The 21,415-nt window shown below is 41.6% G+C and overlaps 1 protein-coding gene across 1 annotated transcript in view; it reads right to left on the bottom strand.

Moving 5' to 3' along the window:
• The window catches only part of DOCK2 (dedicator of cytokinesis 2), a 513,293-nt gene that overhangs the window by 6,691 nt on the left and 485,187 nt on the right, over window positions 1-21,415 (bottom strand). Inside the window, exons 45-49 of the mRNA XM_050962509.1 lie at window positions 15,292-15,468; window positions 13,702-13,785; window positions 9,343-9,480; window positions 5,096-5,223; window positions 1,319-1,493 (exon numbers count right to left, since the gene is read on the bottom strand). Of these exons, the coding sequence (XP_050818466.1) occupies window positions 1,319-1,493; window positions 5,096-5,223; window positions 9,343-9,480; window positions 13,702-13,785; window positions 15,292-15,468 (702 nt within the window). The remainder of the gene's footprint in view (window positions 1-1,318; window positions 1,494-5,095; window positions 5,224-9,342; window positions 9,481-13,701; window positions 13,786-15,291; window positions 15,469-21,415) is intronic.

The following is a 21,415-nucleotide window of genomic DNA, read 5'->3' as shown; positions in this document are numbered from 1 at the left end:
GACTTCTGTATCTCTGCCCACCAGGACTGTATAGGCGAGAGAGCCAAATTCAGCCATCAGGAAGGCCTATAATGCTATATGTGATAAGATTCAAGGTGTGGCTTATGGTCACGTGGGTGACTATTTGTGGTTATCTCTATCACTTATGGCTTTCTAATGAAGCTGAGGGCAAAATGCCCATTTTACACCTTTATAGTGTGGCACATCCTTGTCTGGAATGCAGAGTGTGTGCTGCTAGCGGTATTATCAGAGAGCCAAAACACAGAACTTGGCTTCCAGCAAATGAATAAAGGAGGAAACAATTTTTAATTAATTGATTTTAAAACTTAGGTGTTTGTCCTTTTTAAGTGCACGTGTAAAAAACCAAATTCATCCCTAGTGGGGCTCCATTAGTCAGATCCGTGACAGCAGCAATGAATTAGGCCCATGTCTCTGAAAGGAATCTTAAACAGCTTTATCCATATGGGAAAATAATTCTGCTTGTCTTTAATGATTCTTCCAAAAGATTTTTGATCAAATGACATATACTCTTGACCTCCTTATTCAGCTCAGTGATTGCCTAGCACTTGAATTTAGACAGGGCTTCTCTAGCTAAACCTTTGAGAGTTTTTTGCTTTTAAATTTCATCTCTTTTTACACTCAAAAACATTTGACTCCTGAAGATAAAAACTGCACAGTGTAAGTCATATAAGTCATTCTGATGATCCATTAGTCTGATAGAGGCACTCGGGTGATATATAGGACAAGAGTGAAGCCAATGCCTATATGCTCAAATTTGGCACCATTTAAGGAACAGTTTGCAAACTTGCCATTTCCCAGCAACTGCATGTTCTGTCATAAGGTACAAAATGTGCAGGGTTCATCACTTCTGACATAATCCCCACTGGAACGGGGGTACCACCAGGGCCTGTATAACCACTTGCTTCTCCCCAGGAATGCAAGTTTAACCCTTCCTTGCACCAAGCATTTGATCTTTAGCTGGCCAGGCATAAAACATCTGGAACTTCAGGGCCAGCTACTTAGCTGGTGTGAAGTCAGTAGAGACACACTAATTTACACTAGCTGAGGATCTCAAGGTGAATAACCTCTCAAGGTCCCTTCCAGTCCTTTGTCTATCTGGCCCTCAATCTCTTGCAGGTTTTCTTTTCTGGCACAGTGACGAGTATTTCACAACACTGGCTCTGAGTGGCCTTTAATAAAATGTGTTGTTTATTTTAACTTCCAGGAGGCACACAATGTCTTAAAGACATCTGCTGAAAATGAAAATGGCATCCATGATGTGGGGATTATGAGAATGCATTCTAGGCATGTAACGTACACATTTCATATCGGAAAGCTCGGGTGCTGTTTTTTCCTCTGCAAATACCACGCTGCTTCTTTTTGTTCTCTTCTTGGATCTTCTCAACTTAACCTCAGGTTGAGTGCTTATCTGCAGGACATTTTCTTCTGACTCTGATTTGGTTGGTTTTCGTGGTGCTACTTCCAGTTCAAAGCTGTAGCAAATAGAAATAGAAACAAAACATGCTCCATTATATTATAAAGGCCACCGAAGATCTCAGGTGGTTTCCTGAGACACACAATGCAGTCAGAGTCATCCTTTGTGCTGACTTTCTGAACCGTACTGCAGATCACTGGCAAATGAAGAGCGTAGCACTGTGTTCTAGCTGACAACTGTCTACTAACATGTGCCTTACAGGAGACATCAAAATGTCTTAATGCCCGAGAGGTTGTTAAATATTAATCTAAAATGAGCACTTCATATTTTTTTGTTGCAGAATTAGCTCTAGGGCACCTAAATTATATAGGGACAGAGCTAACATCACATTGTGTATTTTACATGGGTGCCGAAAGCAAAATATGTTGCTCTGGTGGCTGGGCACTTTAGGACAGGAGTATTGCCATCCCTTCTCATGCCTCAGAATGTAAACACATCCCCTCTGGCTTCTGGGATTAATTTCTGCAGTCTATTGCAGAGTAACCAGGTACATGGTGATGAGCCAAACTCCCCTACAATCTTTAGGAGGGTGAATGCGGTGGCACAGCCAAGACATGTTTACAGTTGAAATATTGGCCACATTTCATTGAGAGAAACAGCATGTGAAATAATAGGTGGACTTAAACTTTCCCTCTTGAACTCTGGTACAAAAATGTACCTTCCTCAGATTAATGTGTAACTTCTGTATCAGTGTTTGCAAACAGAGAAAGCGAGGTAAAGTGCTATTGAATTGGCTGACACACAGTTGCTAACAGGTATTATTACTTTATTTTATTATGATTATTTTTAATTAAGTCTTTTAGGGTTAAACTCTAAATTGGGACTTGAGCATGCAAGAAGTAAAGGTGTCTTTTAAACAGATGCATTTTTGAATTCTGACAATGTTCTCCAGGTGGTGGTGGTTTTTTGTTCGGTCACTTAGTTTTGTTTTTAAAAAGCAAACAATGTAATAATAGTGACCATGTGTAACCAATAACCTATTCAAAGCCCAAAGGTTAGAATAATACACAAAGAGGTCTGAAACTGGCCGCAAGTTTGTATATGGAAAAGCTCTCATCTTAGGCACAACTCAAAATCTAAAAGAGAAACTAGACAAGAACTATATTTAACGGAGTGTGATGGGGTAAGAGTTATTCTAATAAGTTGAGAGATTTTACTAAAGAAGCCTCATCTCCTAACTGACCATTTTTAAAACTTCCCTTCCCACGGTGTACCTCCAACTTGGCGATGGGCAGCTTCTGGAGCTCTACACTTTGCCTCCAAGAGTCTGGCTACAAAATGTGTGGACTCAAGTGTCTCGGCCTGGTTTGGTAGACTTGGGCTATTGAGGCTTATGCTAGCACTCTAGAAATAGCCGTGTAGACAGCACTTTGAAGTTGCAGCTTGGATTGGAGCAACTCTGCTTTCCAAACAGCTGCTTTTAGAGCACCCCCAAATTTGTCAGTTGGGGCTGGGTCCCGCCCAAAGGGAGAACTATAATAGCCACAAGAGCCCCCTGTCACCATTTTCCAGCACGTATGGAGTCACAGATTGGGAAAGGAGGAACTAGAAACTCCTGTTGAGGCCAGTAGGGAAGCTTCTGCGTAGGGTAATCTGGACAAGCAATCCACTGGTTGGATCGCAGAACCCCCAACTAGGGGACTCAGGGAGACAGTTCAGTTTCTGTTTTGGTTTTAGAAGCTGACCCAGACAGATCAGAGACAGGGAGTACATTGCTAAATTCCCACTCCCCACAAAAGGGGTTCTTTGCACTGCTCTGAGATCTAGCAGTATGGATCAGGAAATTCCAGCACTGCAGTGATCAGCATCCAGCAAAGAGAGAGATCCAATCTGGCACTGGCTATCGAGAGCCAGCCAAGACCCCCACGGTATTTCACACCAGGGAGCCAGCGAGCCTGATAAAAGCCAGAAGAGAACTGTGCCCCAACCAGGAATGAAGACATAGTAAGAGGACCCTTTGTTTATGCTGGCTAACAATTACAGTCATGCAACACTCTGTTTTAGGACTCAAACTCAGCATGCCATACGCATGAGAAGATGCCAAGGATGGAGCTGGTGGCTGGGATGAGTTATCAGTGTTGTGAGGGGGGAGACTGGTTTATTTATTAATGTCTTTCCTTCCCCAGATCCTATTTCCCTATCCCAATGAAGTCACCCTTTGTTATGCCATTATTTTCGAGGTGTCACTCTTTTGCTGGGGTTTCTGTTTATGTACTTTATTACCCCTTGTGTAATGGGCTACACACTCTTTGCCAGCTAGTTGTATTGATTTTCTCAAGAGCTAGAACCTGTGAGGAGACACTAGGCACCAGAAAAAGAACCCACACCCAACCCATGTGAGAAGAGGGGAGAAGTAAATGGAAGAGGCTTGAGCCACACCTCAGGGGAGGGGCTACAAACAAAAATGTAAATCAAGCTTACAAACATTATTTTTCAAGCAGAATTTACAAATAAAATAACGCTCTCAACTGTTAAATAGTTGTGTAATGATATTCAAAAATCACGTAAGTGTATTTAAAATTCTCACTTTCATCTTCATCTCAGATGGCCTTTCTAGAGCAGGGGTGGGCAAATTTTTTGGCCCAAGGGCCACACTGGGGTTGCAAAACTGTATGGAGGGCTGGGAACGGAAGGCTGTGCGTCCCCAAACAGCCTGGCCCCCACCCATCTGCCCCCTCCCACTGCCTGCCCCCCTCAGAACCACTGACCCATCCAACTCCGCCTGTTCCTTGTCCTCTAACCACCCCCCAGATCCTCACCCCCTATCCAACCTCCCTGTCCCCTGACTGCCCTGACCTCTATACACACCCCCGCCTCCTGACAGGCCCCCTGGAGCCCCCATACCTACCCCTCCCCCTGTTCCCCATCTCCTGATCCCTGCCCACACCCCTGCCCCCTGACAGGCCCCTCAGGACTCCCATGTTTATCCAACTCCCCACCCCATTTCCTGACCACCACCCCCAAGAACCTCTGCCCCATCTAACTGCCCCCTGCTCCCTGTCTTGACTGTCCCCCAGAACCCCCCGCCCCTTATTCAACCCCCCAGTCCCAGCCTCCTTACTATGCCACCTGGCCGGAGCCAGCACGCTGCCGCTGTGCTGCCCAGCATGCTGCCTGCGTGGTGGTGGAGGAGTAGGGGACAGCAGGGGAGGGGCTGCAGGCTAGCCTCCCAGGCCGGAGCTCAGGGGCCGGGCAAGATGGTCCCACGTGCCGGATGTGGCCCGCTGGCCATAGTTTACCCATCTCTGTTCTAGAGTGTATTGTGTTTTTTCCCAAGCACATCATGTGAAATAGTACAGCTCACATCTGGAGCAGCCCTGGCTTCAATTCAAAGATGATGCTGACATATATAAAGTAGTTGCTATTGATCTGAGTCCTTGAATGGTTTTGCTGCGGTCTTATACTTGACCATATGTAACTGGATAAAAACAAGATGTGGTGGTGGAAGTATTTAGTGTGATATTAATGACTAGGGTGACCACATGTCCCGATTTTATGGGGACAGTCCTGATTTTGGGGTCTTTTTCTTATATAGGCTCCTATTACCCCCACCTCCTGTCCCAATTTTTCACATTTGCTGTCATCCTATTAACAACCTACCTTTCTGAGGCCATTTTGACTGGGGTGCTACAGTCTGAATTCATGGAAGCCAATGAAATAACTGACATCTGGCGATAAGATCTCAGCATTGACCTCGGCCGACCTACTCTCTTGTCATCAAAATCTGGCTATGAGACAGAAAAGAGAAAAATATACCATGAACAGTTTTTGTGATGCACACTTTATGAGGATGGCACAAATGTTCTAGGAGTGGATTCGGAGGAAACAGTTCATTAACTAAGAAGTGTAACCTCATTACCTTGATTTTGTTTACTTTCCCTGGGTATGATCTCAGTCTCAGAACTCTCAAACTAAGTGGTAGAGTGAGAATAAGTGGTAAGGAGAATTGAGACAGTTTGTTTTATATTTCTCTCTCTCTCGCTCACACACACACGTATGTTTTTGGCACTGGCTAGTCTCAAACATGATGCAGGGAAGCACGTGTATTGTTTTATCAAATAGCTCTGGCCAATCCTCACTCCAAACTATTTCTCTTGTCCCAAGCCTAGATGCTGCCGCCTCTCTACATTTAAGCTTCTCTTTCTTCCCCCTTGATGTTTTCATGTTGACTGGCTCAGATTCCTCTCCTCCTTGTAACCTGCAGGTTGAAAACAAGTGCAGCATGACGGGCTTGCCATGTGAGATCAGATCTGGTCACCTTGATTTGCTGTGGTCATACCGGGTGCTCCATCCATTTCCATTCCTTTAAATCATGCAAATGACATGGCCTGAGATAAGAAGGGGGACATGACTCCAAATCTCTCATATTAGCCAAGATTGGTCAATGCAATGGGGCGATTGAACTGGCTATTGGCCACTCATCATTCTTTTTGTGCTCGGGCTGCAGCAAGCTCTCAGCTCATGTGGGGATTATTTCCATGGCAGTGACTTTGACTTCCTCTTTTCTGGTTCCTCAAGCTGGTAGGTAGCAGCAAGGTCCATGTTTCTTGGCCAATTCCCAACATAGGTCTAAACAGCAGAGTCTGCTCCCATTCTTGAGGTTGGATCCAAGGATCCGCAATTAAACTGGGTGTTCAGATATGCCCTCCTCTGTCTCAGCTGAAATATTGCCTCAAGTGAGTTTTGTAAGTGTGAACGTTCCCCATTTTAGTTCATCGTAATGTCACAGGTTGAGAAGCATTTCCCAACACATATCCATTGTGAACTACTTTCCATCCTCCTTTAATAACACAATAATAACTTTAAAAATAAATCTGAGGACCCACCATGTTTGCTAATTACATAATAAAGTTCTTCTGGTTGTTCAGATAATGTTAAATATGTTTGGAAATTTGTGTATAATCTCATATGCTAGACTCCCCAACTGTTGGTTTTTGATGCTGTCGCTTTTCACTAAGACAGTTTCCTCTAGCAAGAGGATCAGAAAATCCATTTATAGTTCCAAAGTTTGAAAATAAACACTTTTCACAGTTTAAGTGCAGTGAGAATTGCCTCTCATCCTGTGAGCTCCCAGAGTGCTGTGATAACACACAATGGGTGCAGCCACCTTTTAAATAGAAAAAGCTCGCACTAGCCACCTGAAAGAGAATCAGGGATGATAAAACTGCAATGGCACTCCATTTAAAACTAACTGGCTTTCTCTGTATGTGATAAAGTGGATGAAATACTGCTATCCGCCAACTTTATTCATTTATGAGAAACTTCTTGAGCAGGGATAAAATAATGTGCTTTGCTGCATCGCATATCTTTGAACAGAACTGTATTTTGTAACAGCACATTACATTGTTTTGAAACATGCTGAGCCTCAGCTCAGGAAGGCAGCCCAGAATGAGTAAGGGGGAGATTTGCATCTAAAGCGCTATTTAACATATGTATAATGAAAATATGTTTCCCAAAGTCTGGATCAAGGTGGGATTGATAAACTATGTATTTCACCTATCTCAGTTCACTTGTAAATTAAGCATTATAAGCCCACAAAATGGAAGCTCTGTTTACATACAAAGTCAACAAAGACAAGGAGAATGAATGACGGGGTTGTCTTATCTTTGGGGAATTTAAGAAGAAGGCAAAAAGACATCCCTTTATCCTGCACCTAGGAAGTAAATGGGCAGTGCGTTTACATTCATGAAAATGGGATCCCAACCAGCCTTTGTTGGAAATGCTGCAAAAGGACATTTCGGTTGACCTGAACTTAGACTGAAAGTTTAGTATCTAGAAAGTGTGTTGTGATTTTGTTTTCTATGTAACCTTTCTGTCTCCACTATCATTACTCACTGTCTCTTAAATCTTGATACTGAACTTATGATTGTTTTCATTAAACATATCTCAGTGATGTGGTATTATCTAAGGAGCTGACCTTGGGTTGATGTGTTCAAGTGGGTGTGTATATTGTTCTCCTGAAGACCACATACCTGGTATCACTGGTATTCAGTGAATAACGGCTGAACATTACAGAGAGATGTTTCAAAGGGGCTCAGGGACAGGGGTGCACCTATTGTTAACCTGCAAGGCAAAGTAAAGCTGGCATAGCCCACAGGAGATTGTTAAGGTGGCTAACAGACTGGAGGGGCCAGGGAGTGGATACCCAGTTAAGCACAAGCATCTCTCTCTCTCACTGGAGGCAGGGGAAACAATTGACTCTCCATGCTGGGCATCCCAAAAACTGTCATAACTGTGTAAGCCAGGGATCGGCAACCTTTGGCAGGCAGCCAGGGTAAGCACCCTGGCAGGCTGGTTTGGTTTGTTTACCTGTCGTGTCCGCAAGTTTGGCCGCTCATGGCTCCCACTGGCCGTGGTTTGCTGCTCCAGGCCAATGGGGGCTGTGGGAAGGGACGCGGGCCAAGGGATGTACTGGCCGCTGCTTCCTGCCGCCCCCATTGGCCTGGAGCAGCGAACCACAGCCAGTGGGAGCCACAATCAGCTGAACCTGCGGACGTGGCAGGTAAACAAACCGGCCTGGCCCTCCAGGGTACTTACCCTGGTGGGCCGCATGCCAAACATTGCCAATCCCTGGTGTTGGCCACAGGGATTCTGTCAAACTATGGAAGGCTTGGAAAGGAAATCTTAGTGCGGAGAAGGAGAGGGGGTTAGTCACAAAAGCGGTATGTTATATTCTTGCTCTTGCCAAATAAAAATCATACAAAGTTGCTCTTTACTTTTACAAAAATTGATCCAAAAGGCTGTTGAAGGTCTCAACATTTGGCTAGATTGTGGACATTGGGTAACATCTCTTTCCACATTGTGAGTCTGCCACCAGTTGACTGAATTATAAGAAAGGTATTGACATAAATGGCTGGAATTGACATTATTCAGGAATATACCATAGGATGATGCCCAGGCTGTACGGGAGAAGTTTTTTTCCAGTATAACAATTGAATCAACATGTAAAAAATGAATATATAGCAGGAGCAGCACAATTTCAATCCCCAAACAACAGGGCTCTAATTTCTAACACCAACAAACAACTGAACTAATGTTCAGATATTTAGACTTGTTTTGCTCCCAGAGTTATCTGGGAATAGAAGCAGAATCACATGGTTGGAATCAGAAAAGGGCAGGGAGCTATCTATGGACAAGTGTGGATCAGAGCTACTAAAAAATATTCGAAAGAGAAAAAAATGTGTCATGGCATGTTGTCAGAGGGCTTGTTTCTTTACAATGTGAAAAAGAAATGCAAGTTTAACAGAGATAGGGAAGGATTCCAAATCTCAGAATGGGGGATGTTTGGTGCATCAGGGAACTAATAAACTACTCTGACTGTGAAAAGAACAGGAATACTGTTGGCTCCGTAGAGATTAACAAATATATTTCAGCATGAGCTTTTGTGAGCTACAGCTCACTTCTTCGGATGCATAGAATGGAACACACAGACAGGAAATATTTATACATACAGAGAACATGAAAAGGTGGAAGTATGCATACCAACAGGAAGAGTCTAATCAATTGATATGAGCTATCATCAGCAGGAGAAAAAAAAAAAACTTTGGAAGTGATAATTAAGATGACCCATAGAAGGTGTGAGGAGAACTTAACATAGGGAAATAGATTCAATCAGTGTAATGACCCAACCATTCCCAGTCTCTGTTTAGGGCTGAGTTAATTGTATCTAATTTGCATACTAATTCGAGTTCTGACTGTAAGATTCAGGTCATGGTGCCTTCACATCACAGGACCACCCTAAGTAACAAATATGCAGTAGGCGCTTTTGATTGCAGGAAAAGTACAGGGCATACACTAAATAAAAGGAAAGTGAAGCAGAGAGGAGAGAAATAAATAGAGAGCCTTACCAATTCTCTGACTCCATATTGTTTTTCTACTTTGATCTTTAAGTGCTTGAAACACTCCTCCATACGGTCGTGGAAAGGACGAAGGTTATCAGAAACCCTTTTTTCATGAATCTTAATTCCAGCCCCAAGGAAAGGTATCTTGGATAAAATAAAAAGCAAGAATATTAAACTGGATCTGCTAAGCCCCCTCCCACCATTTATAGAATCTGACAAGTCAACTACAAAACCATTACTGAGACTTCTAATAGATTTGTCAGCCCCAGGAACTGGGAGAAGCAGATAGGCAGCTTGCTGCAAATTGGAGAGGGCTTCTGAAAAGCCAGCTTGGTGGGTAAACTGTTGGAGCAGGCTGCCCTAGTGGGCTACTTCATGGTGACAGAGGATTTTTTTTGTTTGGTTGTTTGGTTGTTTTTTTTTCTATATTCTGAAATTTGGATACACCCTGTTAAAGAATCTGAGAAAATCCCTGGTTCTGCTCACAGAAACAGCACTGAGAGTTCAATTCTGTGCACTCACATGACTTGTCAAAGGGAGATTTGGTTATCTCAAATACTAATCCATCTGCTAACAAAGGCACTTGCCATTTCTTGATGACTGAGTGTAGGCAGAAAGATCGATCCATTTGACCTAAATGGCTGTCACACTCCTAGTTTCCAAATTCTAACTTCTCTTGGAAACCCATCATTCTGTGTCTTTGGGACTGCCAGTGATTTAAGCCAGGGGATCTTAAGTCTATCTGTTCAGTTAGAAGAAGAGAGGTGCAGGCAGCCATTCTCTCAGAGATAAACAGGTTAACAAGGGGCCTCTCTATCCCAGTTCACCAAGACAACATCCTCTCTTCATTTAAATCCCACAGGAAATCCCTTAAATTCCGTGTTGCAACACATAGCAAGTTACTTCCCCAGAAAATAAATACATAAATATATTACCTAAATGTCCTCAGAATGAAGCAAACATCATCTTATTACTGTGATCCTTCTCCTCTGCCTCCCCACTTCCTTTGTTACACTCTTACATTAGACTATACGATCTCCAGGGTAGGGGCTGTATCTCTCATCTCTAGTTGTTTTGTAAAGTGCCTGGCACGCTTTTGGGTACTGTATAAATAGAGCCTTACCAAATTCATGACCATGAAAAATGCATCATGGACCATTAAAGCTGGTCTTTTCTGTGCTTTTACCCTATACCATACAGATTTCATGGGGGAGACTAGCATTTCTCGAATTAGGGATCCTGACTCAAAAGGGAGTTACAGGAGAGATCGAAGGGTTATTTTAAGGGGATTGCAGTATTGCTCCCTTACTTCTGTGCTGCCTTCAGAGCTGGGTGGCTGGAGAGTGGCAGCTCTTGGCCAGGTACCTAGTTCTGAAAGAAGCACCCGACAGCAGCAGTGCAGAAGTAAGGGTGGCAATACCATGTCATCCTTACTTCTGTGCTGCTGCTGGGCGCGGTTCTGCCTTCAGAGCTGGGTTCCTGGCCAGCAGTTGCCATTTTCCGGCTGCTCAGCTCTGAAGGCAGTGCCAGCGCCAAGAGCAGTGTACAAGTAAAGGTAGCAGTACCGCAACCCGCCCTACAATAACCTCGTGACCTCCCCACAACTCCCTTTTGGGCCAGGACCCCTACATTTACAACACCGTGAAATTTCAGATTTAAATAGCTGAAATCATGAAATTTATTATTTAAAAAATCCCATTACCGTGAAATTGACCAAAATGAACCATGAATTTGGTAGGGCCCTATGTATAAACAATAGTAAACAAATATAGCCATGCAGTGAAACAAGCCCGCTCTTCTCCTCAACTGTGAGGGCACCTACTTGCTCCTGAGTTCTTTAAGAAGGCTATTTGTGAGATTTATTCACTATACTTTTAATTATCCTATTGAAAATAATCTTTTGGTAATGCAGCAAAAACCTTATAGGTAGTTCTAAGTAATGCATTGTTTTTTGCATTATCCACTTATATTTTCAGATTTCATGTATTGTGTTATGACCCTGTAAATAGCATTAACATATATAAAAATATCCTTACTGATCTCATATTTTATGAAAATTCATTTTCAGCCTGCCTCTTAGAAGTACCTCTGTTATGGACAATCTGCTGATCCTCTCCTGGGGTGCTAACAGGGAAGTGTCTGAATTACAGTTCTGGGGCCTAAGAACGTTGTATTAAATTCAAGACAAACCACAAAAGCTGCAATTTTTTAGTGCAATCTGGGGCATCCATTAAGTGTTTCAGACTGTCAATAAGGGAGAAGAAAGCTGTGCAGATAAGGGTGTGGTGTACCCAGGAGACAAATCTGTGAAATTTGGTGACCATCAGTTATGGCAAGCCCAAAAGCCAGAGCAATTAAAATTCAACAAGATGCAGTGGAGGAAGCTTATTTGGAAGCTTCATTTGTGGTTGAAGACAGGAACTGATAGTCAGGGCTTGCTGCCTCCTTATCGGTCCAATGGAGATAATGCTTCCCTTCCTCACAGGGGTGTTATGAATCACATTTCATGAACACGCGTGAGCTGTTCTGATAATACAGTGATGGGAAATATATGGCAGGCTCTATAGTAGAAAGAGGGATATACAGGACATATCAAAAGAAATCTAGAGTCACACATTACTGGTGAGAGGATTCCTGTCTAATGAATAATATTCCCAGCCACCCACATTAGGGGAAAAAAAGGAACCCAGTGGTAGGGTTAGACATGTAAGAATCACTAGCATATTTTTATATTGCACATGAACCTAATGTAATGATTTTATGCCTATTCTGTTAATAGCAAATATAATATATTTCTCTTTCATTCATGTTGTTTACATTTCAGAGCAGGGAGGGGAGGTGTTCACAAATAACGGTGGTTATAGATTGGCAGAGAAATTTAAAATGAAGCTTTTCTATCCCACAGTCACTCTGTGTCCCAGATACAGTTTTGTAGCGGCATTAACTGTTTTGACAAGATCATAAAAATAGCTCTGATATTTTCTGAAGTCATGGGGTTTTTGTCCTCCTCTTTGTAGCACCAAATAGTTTAGGACAATAAAGAGAGCTATTTTCCCTTGAATCTCATCAAAACTGATGTTGCTTTTGTGACACCATCTACAGTAGATGTGTTTTATTCTTTGAGAACAAGGGGAAGCTGCAGGTTGGGTAGCTTATCAAAGCACACTTTAAAAATAAGAAAGAAATAGCCAGAATGTAGCTGGCGCGGGTAGAATATTTTCTCTTTTCTCTAGAGAGATCAACCTTATAAAGTATTGACTACCACTCCTCTATGCTGTTTGTGGCGCTGAGTGTTGCATAAGGATGTACAGCAGCAATCATGCACATGATATGGGGTATATACTGCATGGCCCCTAAGCAACAAAAAATTCCATTGAAGTTTTTGACTCCAAAAAAAGTATGACAAACAATGAATGTTTAAAATGAGTGAGGAAAGCTAAAAATGAAAGTGAAGTGTTTTCTAATATTTATAGGCTCCCCTTCTCTCATCAACTTGTGAAGCCCCCTATGGTCTTCTTGCACTTTCAGTTTTGACTCCAGGGATGTCTGCTAGAGTTTAAGATCTTATCCAGTAGCAACAAGGGTAGCTCCTTTTGTGTGAATTTTATGCAAACAATTCCAGAAATATGCTGGAGGGGGTATCCTTGTGGCCTATTGTTAAAGCTCTGCCCTCAAACTGTAGGGAGGTTGTCAGGAGATTTCTCAGAGTCTTGTGGTGTTTCACCCACCCTTCTCCAGACACTGCTAACCAGTCCCTCCTCAAAATTAAAAAGTCCTCTGCAGGAGAAAATGTATTCAATCTGGAATGGATCAAACCTCACAAAAATGGCAGTTATTTAAAAAATAAAGAGGAGGCTATCTCTAGATCCCCTACAAAGTTTTATCTGCACTACTCCATTTCAGAAGATAACAGATCTTGGCTGTGTAATTTGATCCAGAATCTCAATAAGTGTCAGTAAAGCAGATTTCCAGTTATATATGTTAACATTTGCCAAGTGGTGTAAGCTTCCTTTTGTGTTTGAGAGAGCATTTTTGCCTGAATAGGTTCAAATTAATACTTCTCATACCTCCTCTCTGCAATCTCACATGTCCCCAGGACAGGAAATTTATCACAGGGTAAAGGGAACACTTTACTAGGAACCCATTGTAAAAATCTTTGGTAACGTAGCATGAAGACAATCTGTTAGTTTCTAGCTATAATGTTGATTTTTTTTCCTTTTCAAAAAGCAGGAGAAGGAAACATACAAATAAAAATGACAGAACCATTTAAGTCACATTACACTCTCCCAATGGAAAGAAAACTGATAAATGGAAAAAAGGAATAGCCAAGTAAACCTCAGAAAATTGTTGCCAGCATGGCATTACCTGCCAAGCAATCAGGTCTTTGAGTCGGTTCAGCTTTTCTTGATCCTCTAGATGGTCTTTGGCATACTCATCGGTGAAGAAAGCCTGCGAGGGGCATAGAAATCATTCAGTCCTTCTTAACACAAAAAGGAATCAATGTTTTCTCCAGTGTGAGTCACTGATCACTATAGAACTCTATCTCTAGTTGAATGATAAGACATCCAGTTTCGTCTAGAGCAGCTCCTTGTGGTGATGCTTTGTTAGTAAACCAATTGAGGATCAAAGGGAATTTTTATTTGTTTAAATATTTTCAGTGTCCATTTAACACATTTGAGCTCAGGACCACAATCTTGAAAAGCCAACCTCTTGTTTTCAAGTTTTTTAACTAATACTTACTTCAGTTAGGGATACCAAGTATTTGGAGCACCATAATTTATCCATGAATAAATGGTACCTTTTTTTTGTTGTTTAGCTAACATAATGGTACCTTCTGGATGATCAGTTGGATAACAGTTAAATTTTTCCACCTGCCGCTATAGGATGCAGACCAATACCAATGCAATTCATAAGTTTAGCCATTACTCACGGCACCTGTGATACATTGGGGGGTGGGGGGAATAGCTCCCTTTGATGGACAGCCAGCCAGTCATTTAGCTGTAAAATCCCTTTTGGTCTGTTCAGAGGGAGCTACTCCCACCCCCATCATGTATCCCAGGCACCTTTTTCTCAGCCCAAAGTAAAGATAGTAAGTAAACATGCAGCTGTGTTATGACAGATTGCCTCACTGCAGGTTTGGTGAATATAATGCAGATGAATGCCTTTTTTAAATGATTTAGAGATCTTCCAGGACATTTATAGGTTTGGACGAAGAGATTTGCATTGCTCGGGAATTTATGAAGATAGAGACCGGATACTGGACTAGATGGCCTGATAGAAGCCAGCACTAGATGTTCACATGAAGGTGCAAGAGTGCCACAGATATGTGACAATTAAGTTTCACTGTTATCTTTAATAGAGATTGTCTTAAGCCTTGAAGGATGAGATTTAATATCCCTTCTAAAAATTTTGTTATGAGGCTGTCTTGGAATTATTGTCTTCAATAACTGAGTTCCTTAAGGAGCTGCGTCTCCATGTACCCTGTTGTTCTAACAGAATACATTTCTTTACAATAAAAACTGCCTTGTGAAGGCTGCAGTTACTGGAAAATGCAGTTAACAAGGTAAGAGATTTGATGACTCTGAGTCTGCTAGAAGAAGAACTTGCGATGATTTACCCCAGACCAAACCAGTTGAGGCATGGAAGGCTATTTCATTAGAACATGTGTAATCATATCCTCCTATATCACACTTACACGGAAACCCCCATGCCTGCAATTAATTTTGAGCATCAGTCCTACATCCATGTTACAGTCAACTTTTAAAGGAGACTAAGTCAGACACGACCAGATTCTGAGGATCTTCAAATTAATGAGGTTCAGCCTTTCTTTGCCCCCATCCTACTATCTCGCACCGCAGTTTTTGACAATCACTAAACAAGCAGAAACAGAGCTATTATCATTACTGAGAATAGAAAAATCTGTGAAGTTGGTCTTAAAGCTATTAAAATCATTACCTTTTCATATTTAGCAAAGCCTCCCATGACGGCTGGATCAACAATTCCATTCAGAAGCATGGAGAGAGGGTTAATGGGAAGATTTTCATCACTCTGGTACTGGTTAATCATCATCAAAATTTTCTCATTTGTCATGGACATTGTCTCAATGGCATTCTCCAGTGGACTAATGATTGCCTATGAAATAAGAGGAGGATTGTTTAATGTGTCTATTTGATTTAATTTTTTCTTGGTTTTCATTGATACAGTAACAAGCCCAGAGAAAATCATCTGCTCAGTGAAAGCTTCCACCCCCTCTTTTTGGTGAATATTCATATATGCCTCTGGAAAACTAACCATGGGCAACAATTCGTTCAACAAATTAAACCCTAGTTTCTGTTCACTACTTGTTCACAAAAAGAGTTTGATTTTTACTTGTTTGTTGCATGGTACCTTTGTTGAGGAATGAACGAATGTTGGTTTGTGGATTGCTCACCAACTGCATTTGCTATTCATGATTGCTGCTATTCATGAGCAAAATGTATAATTTTCCACTAGTTCATGAGAAAATAACTTAGCACTAAGTCACCAACCTCAGAGGTTCGAGCAGAATCTGAGGTCAATCCATATGAACAGTGCCACAACCCTGATTAATATAAGGAAAAGCTCTAATCTTGAAGCAAAGAAGAGAAAAGCTTGACCACGCTGATGGTGCATTTTTAATACCTATCATGAAAGCTTCAGGGTGTGCCTTCCAGTTTAAGTACCCATCTTGCCTGAGAAATACTCTGCCCAGTCATGAAAATGACCAGGAGCATGGAGTCTCAGTAACTTGATAAATCTGGGTAGAAAGTCTGGAAAAGAGTAGGTTGGCCTCTACAGGACTGGATTTTCCGGAATCGTACACTGGGACTTTCATACCAGGTAGATACAATAAATTAATCCATCCCTAGGGCAGAGGCATCATCTTTGTCTAATGAAATGTAAAAAACAAAACAAAAATTGTAACCACTCATGCTGACTCCTAAAACTTCCCAGCCTTCCTGCTAAACCAGTGTCCAATTGGGTTAAATGACACCACATAGGGCTCAGGTGTGCTTTTCAGCCAGCTCTCAAGAATGCTGTACAGATACAGATCCATTGTGTAATATCTCCTGTGCTTTCTATTCTTGTTCTGAGAGCACTGAGGAAGTGCAAATATTTTTCAAAGTGAACAGTTGTAATAATATGTATGTGTGTGTAGAGGAGAGGTGAAGGGGAGTGAAGAACTGATCCATCACAGCAGAGAAAAAATAATTGAAAAAGCAAACCTTCTTCTATATCTTTTGTGTATTTTTATGCAATCCTCTCCTCAGGACATCTGAATAAAAAACAGGATTAGGGTTTTTAAAGAATACTTCCACTACTGTTGCATATTCCACCTCTGAATTCATAATCCCCTTGTATATGCCTCTGAAATTATAATCAATAGCAAAGTAACCAAATGAAATGTCAGAAACAGAAGAGTATGACTTCAGGTGAAGAATAGCAGCAGGAGCAAATAAACTCCTAGGAAACCAAGATGTTGCTTTCATGCAGTTGTCCTTTGTAATCAAGAACAAGGGAAAAGAAAATACAAAAAAAGGGAAAAAAATGTAGAACTCGTTAGTGATTTCTTGCGCTAGCAGGACATGGTTTTTTTTTGAAATGCAGGCTTCCAGCACTGAGGAATGAAATATTCAAGGGAGTAACACAAACATCTTATTGTATCACAGATGATGAATTTCTCTAACATCTGTTGACACTTCCCCACTCCTTGGTCATTTTCATTTCTTAGATAAAAAACATAATGGGTTTGATGTCTGTGCTAGAACTAATGTAACAGCATCAGGTCTCTCATAACAAGATCTTTCGTTGTCTGCATTCATGTGGCAGTGAATTGGGTTCTGTCAAAACAGGGAAGAGTAAGAGAAAAGCTGATTTTTTTTCTATATCTTATTTATCGCCAGCAGCATGTCTGTTCTCTCTCTTGTTGCAGTGTGTGTGGGAGAGCGGGCTACCATCATAAAAAGATGGACATTGTGCCAATGCTCAAAGTGGGACAGGAGGTGCAGAGATGCACTCATAGCAGGGGCGGCTCCAGGCCCCAGCACGCCAGGCGCGTGCTCGGGGCGACAAGCCGCAGGGGGCGCTCTGCCGGCACTGCGGGGGTGGCAAGCAGGGTGCCTTTGGCGGCTTGCCTGCGGGAGGTCCGCTGGTCCCACGGCTTCGGTGGACGGCTGCGGGAGGTCCACCGAAGCTGCGGGACCAGCGGACCTTCCGCAGGCAAGCCACCGAACGCAGCCTGCCTGGCATGCTTGGGGCAGCGAAATGCCTAGAGCCGCCCCTGACTCATAGTCATGTTGCCTGAGAAGAAGGGAGGGAAATAGGTGATCACACAGTACCATGTTCCCCTTCTAAATCTGGTACAGCACTATGCTCCAATGTAAGATCAGAATGTAGATGGGGTTATCTGTTATCATGGCAGTAAAACTCCACCAAGATATGCTTTGCTCCTTTAGCCACTTGTTGGTTATATAGAAAGTAACACTAGCAGTATAAATAGCTATTTAACCTTAAGTATATGGGCAACAAAGGGCTAATGCTTAAGACAAATCCCAGTTTAGGAACCTCTTGGGTCTCTGTCCAGCCCCCACAGTATTCTCCTGCTGGTGATTTAGATGTAATGTAACAGTTGCAAATTAAATAGTTGCTTCTTCGGGTTTGTCTACATGGTGTAGCTAAGCACACTAGAGGGATGTAAATTCTTAAGTGTACCAAACATTTTGGCATGCTAGCAGGGCTGTGTAATCCATGTTGGTGTGGACTAAAAGCTCCCCAGTGTGCATTAGTGTAGTACTGTCTCAGTGAGATCAGATTGTTAGATAAATGCTAAATTTCTCAACAGTACTAAGGTAATGCACATTAGGTAATTTTTAGCGCACATCAGAAGGGTCTACAAGGGCTAATTAATATGCAACACAGCAGTGTGCTTTAGAATTCACATCCTTCTAGTGCTCATTGCTGTACTATGTAGACAAGCCCTTAGTTAACTTAATGTTGATTTAAGCCTTAAAATTTCAAGAGAGTGGTGTTGCATGTTTAATGGCATAGGCATATGTGACACTTCAGACAGATAAAAGAGAAGGTCCCCGCCCCAAGAAGCTTCAAGTCTCCAGTAGACAAATGATGTAATGGGAAATGACAAGAGGAAGGGGAAGGAGAAGAGACCATAGAAAAGAAAGAGAAAAGCAACACTGCTCTTGGGGAAAGCATCAGTGTTCACAGACCTCAGGTCATTTCTATGGTTTTGTTCAGTGCTGTTTAGGTTGTTAAACAATGATGGGGTTCAGGACCATGTGGCATCTGAATAGATGATACTGACGGAAAGCTAACAAGGGAGTTTTGATAAAGGATATGAGGAAGAAAGGGAGGCTGTGCCGAGGACAGGAGGGATTGTTAAAAAAAAGATGGACTGGTGTGGAGCAGACCACAGGAGCATTAAAGAGGAGAATAGGTAGCAGACAGGACCTGAGCAATGTGGGTCTGGAACAGGAGGAAAATGGAGATTAGAGTCAGGTAATATGGGACAAAATATAACGTATTTGCTTTTTTGTAAAAGCTCTGAATAGAAATAATTTTAGGGAAAAATTAATTAGATACAGGTTTGAACCGCTAACATAAGATCTCCCAACAGTCCTAGTTTTCATGGCACTGTCCCATGTTCAACCCCAGAACCCCCTGTGCCCGTTGAAGTGAAAATTTCCCACATTCAAGTCTGCCCAGGGGAAGGAGCAATTTGTTTGCCCCAGGCCCTCCATTTGAGAAGATCCCCAAACTGAGTGGCATTGCAACCTGGAGCACGGGGTCACAGTGCCACTCAAGTCTGGCCTATCAGCTTCTCCATTCCATCTACGGAGGGGCAGACAGGCCAAACCTGAGTGGTGCTGTGTCCTGCTCTAGCCACATGAAATACTGGGAGGTATGTTAATACTGCAGTTTATGCATAAAAACAAGAAACAGAAACTAATGACCTTATTTTTATTCTCAAAAATAAATGACATGCCAAAAAAAAAAGTCCTCTATAAATGGTAAAGGAAATTAGATTTTATTTTTCTTTGCAATAATTTAGGGTATTGCTATTAACATACATAAGAAAATTTTTCTTTTAAGAATGAAACTTAATTTGACAGTCTCATACTCACATCTCTATACTTGGTTATAAATATAAGTTGCCAAGGAAATATTTTTAAAATGCAGTTTTTCCTGAAGGCAAAACCTTTGTGGGGATTTTACAATATAAGCCTAATATGTTGATGAATGTGACATATAAGGAGGAAACCAGATAATAGTTATAATTGGCCTATATAGAGTATATAATATTTAAATATAATACTCTGAAATGTACATTCAGAGTTCTGTGAATTTCAGCCATTTAAATTTAAATTGTTTTAGTCAAAGTATTATGGTTCACAGGGCTTCAACTCAAACAAAATCACTAAGTTTTCTGTATGTTTCCATCTCAAAATAAATAACCATTCCTTTGCACTGCTGAAAAATGATGGGGTCTGTCTAGAGTTGAGCCCCAGCTAAAAGTTTCCAATGAAGCTGGCCAAACTTTGAGGTCTATAGGTTTTCTAAGTATTAAATCTCCTGTGTTCTTTTAGGCTATAAAAGCTATACTTGGCTAAACAATGGAATTCCAATTCCTGACTGTTAATAACCATCTGAGTTGTACGTCATAAAATTTATAGAACACTCAAGATGTAAAGATTTTAACTTGCTGTGATAGTCCTAATATGGATCTGAAGCAGCAATAAAAACTTCCCATTCCATTTCTGTGCAGCTGGCAGTATTAATCAGGGCTTCCATTTGGTTGAGCAGGTCTTCTGTGGGATGGACTGATGTTCCTTTCCCTTGAATCAAGCTCTTATATCCTTCATAGGCCAGATTTCTTTTAGCAGAACATCTGAGATCCTGGATCTGAAGTGATGTCCAGTTTTATGGTCAATGGGATTTTTAATGGATCAAATTAAAAAAAAAACTGTTAAGGCAGCAGGTTAGGAAGAGGGGCAACTCTCTTCCCAACCAAGTGCTTTTTCAGGCTTCATGTCAGATATTTCCTAACGGTCCTGCCTCTTTTAGTGCATAGACGTGTGTATTCCAGTGATGCTTGGGAGCCAAATTAGTGATCAGCATCACCTAAAAGAGCCACAGTCGTGTGAATTCATTATTTCATTTACTATTTTATATATATTATTCTCACAGCAAAATGACTGAGCAAGTATTCTTACAATTGGTTAATAACATAGTAAAAGCATCCTGAATAGTTAATGACTTAGATTGGTTAATAATTAAATCACACAGTGGGTTAATACCATGTGCTGCAAATAGCCACAGGAGCCACATTAAAGAGCCACTTGCGGCTCCTGAGCCTCAGCCTGACTATTGCTCATGTATTCATTTTGTGGGGATTGGCGGAGTTCTCTGTGCTACACTGAACTAATTCCCAATTTCCCATACTGGTTTAGTGCAAGCAACGAGAAGACAAGGAATCTGTTGAGTAAGAGGTGCCTACTGTTCCTTCTATTCTTTTCTTATTTTTTGATAGAGGTGGCTCCGGAAGAAAAGAAGTGACCACTTGTACAGTAAAGGCAAAAACATGAGGGATAGCTGAACAATAATTTTTAAAATTGTCCAAATTCTTTTGTGCATTCTATGAGAAAAACAGAGGGATACCTCTGAGAACTTATAATTTCCATATTACCAAAGGGGATACTATCATCACATTTTATAAGTCACCACCACAGCGATTTCCTTGAGATGATCTCAGATCACCAGTGTCAATTCAAGGGGATTGTAATAAATATGATGTTGAGAACTACTTTTGTGCAATTACAGCAGGTAAAAACTGAAATAAAGTACAAATAATACTGACAAACTCCTCAAAACAAGGAAGGTCAGAATCAGTAAAACTGAAAGAATCTCAAATCATTTTTGTCCTAGCAATTCCCAGCACTTCTTTGGCCCATCATATACCAACAATATCTTAGAGCCTGAATATACAGACACTTTATGTGCAGCAAGCCAGGGTGCAAATCTGAAGGAGCCTGCTACCTCGTGCTAA

This window comes from Gopherus flavomarginatus, chromosome 7 (genome assembly GCF_025201925.1).
Source record: "Gopherus flavomarginatus isolate rGopFla2 chromosome 7, rGopFla2.mat.asm, whole genome shotgun sequence".
Taxonomy (NCBI): domain Eukaryota; kingdom Metazoa; phylum Chordata; order Testudines; family Testudinidae; genus Gopherus; species Gopherus flavomarginatus.
Note: the sequence above shows the minus strand (reverse complement) of the source record. Positions and strands in the feature narration are given on the sequence as shown.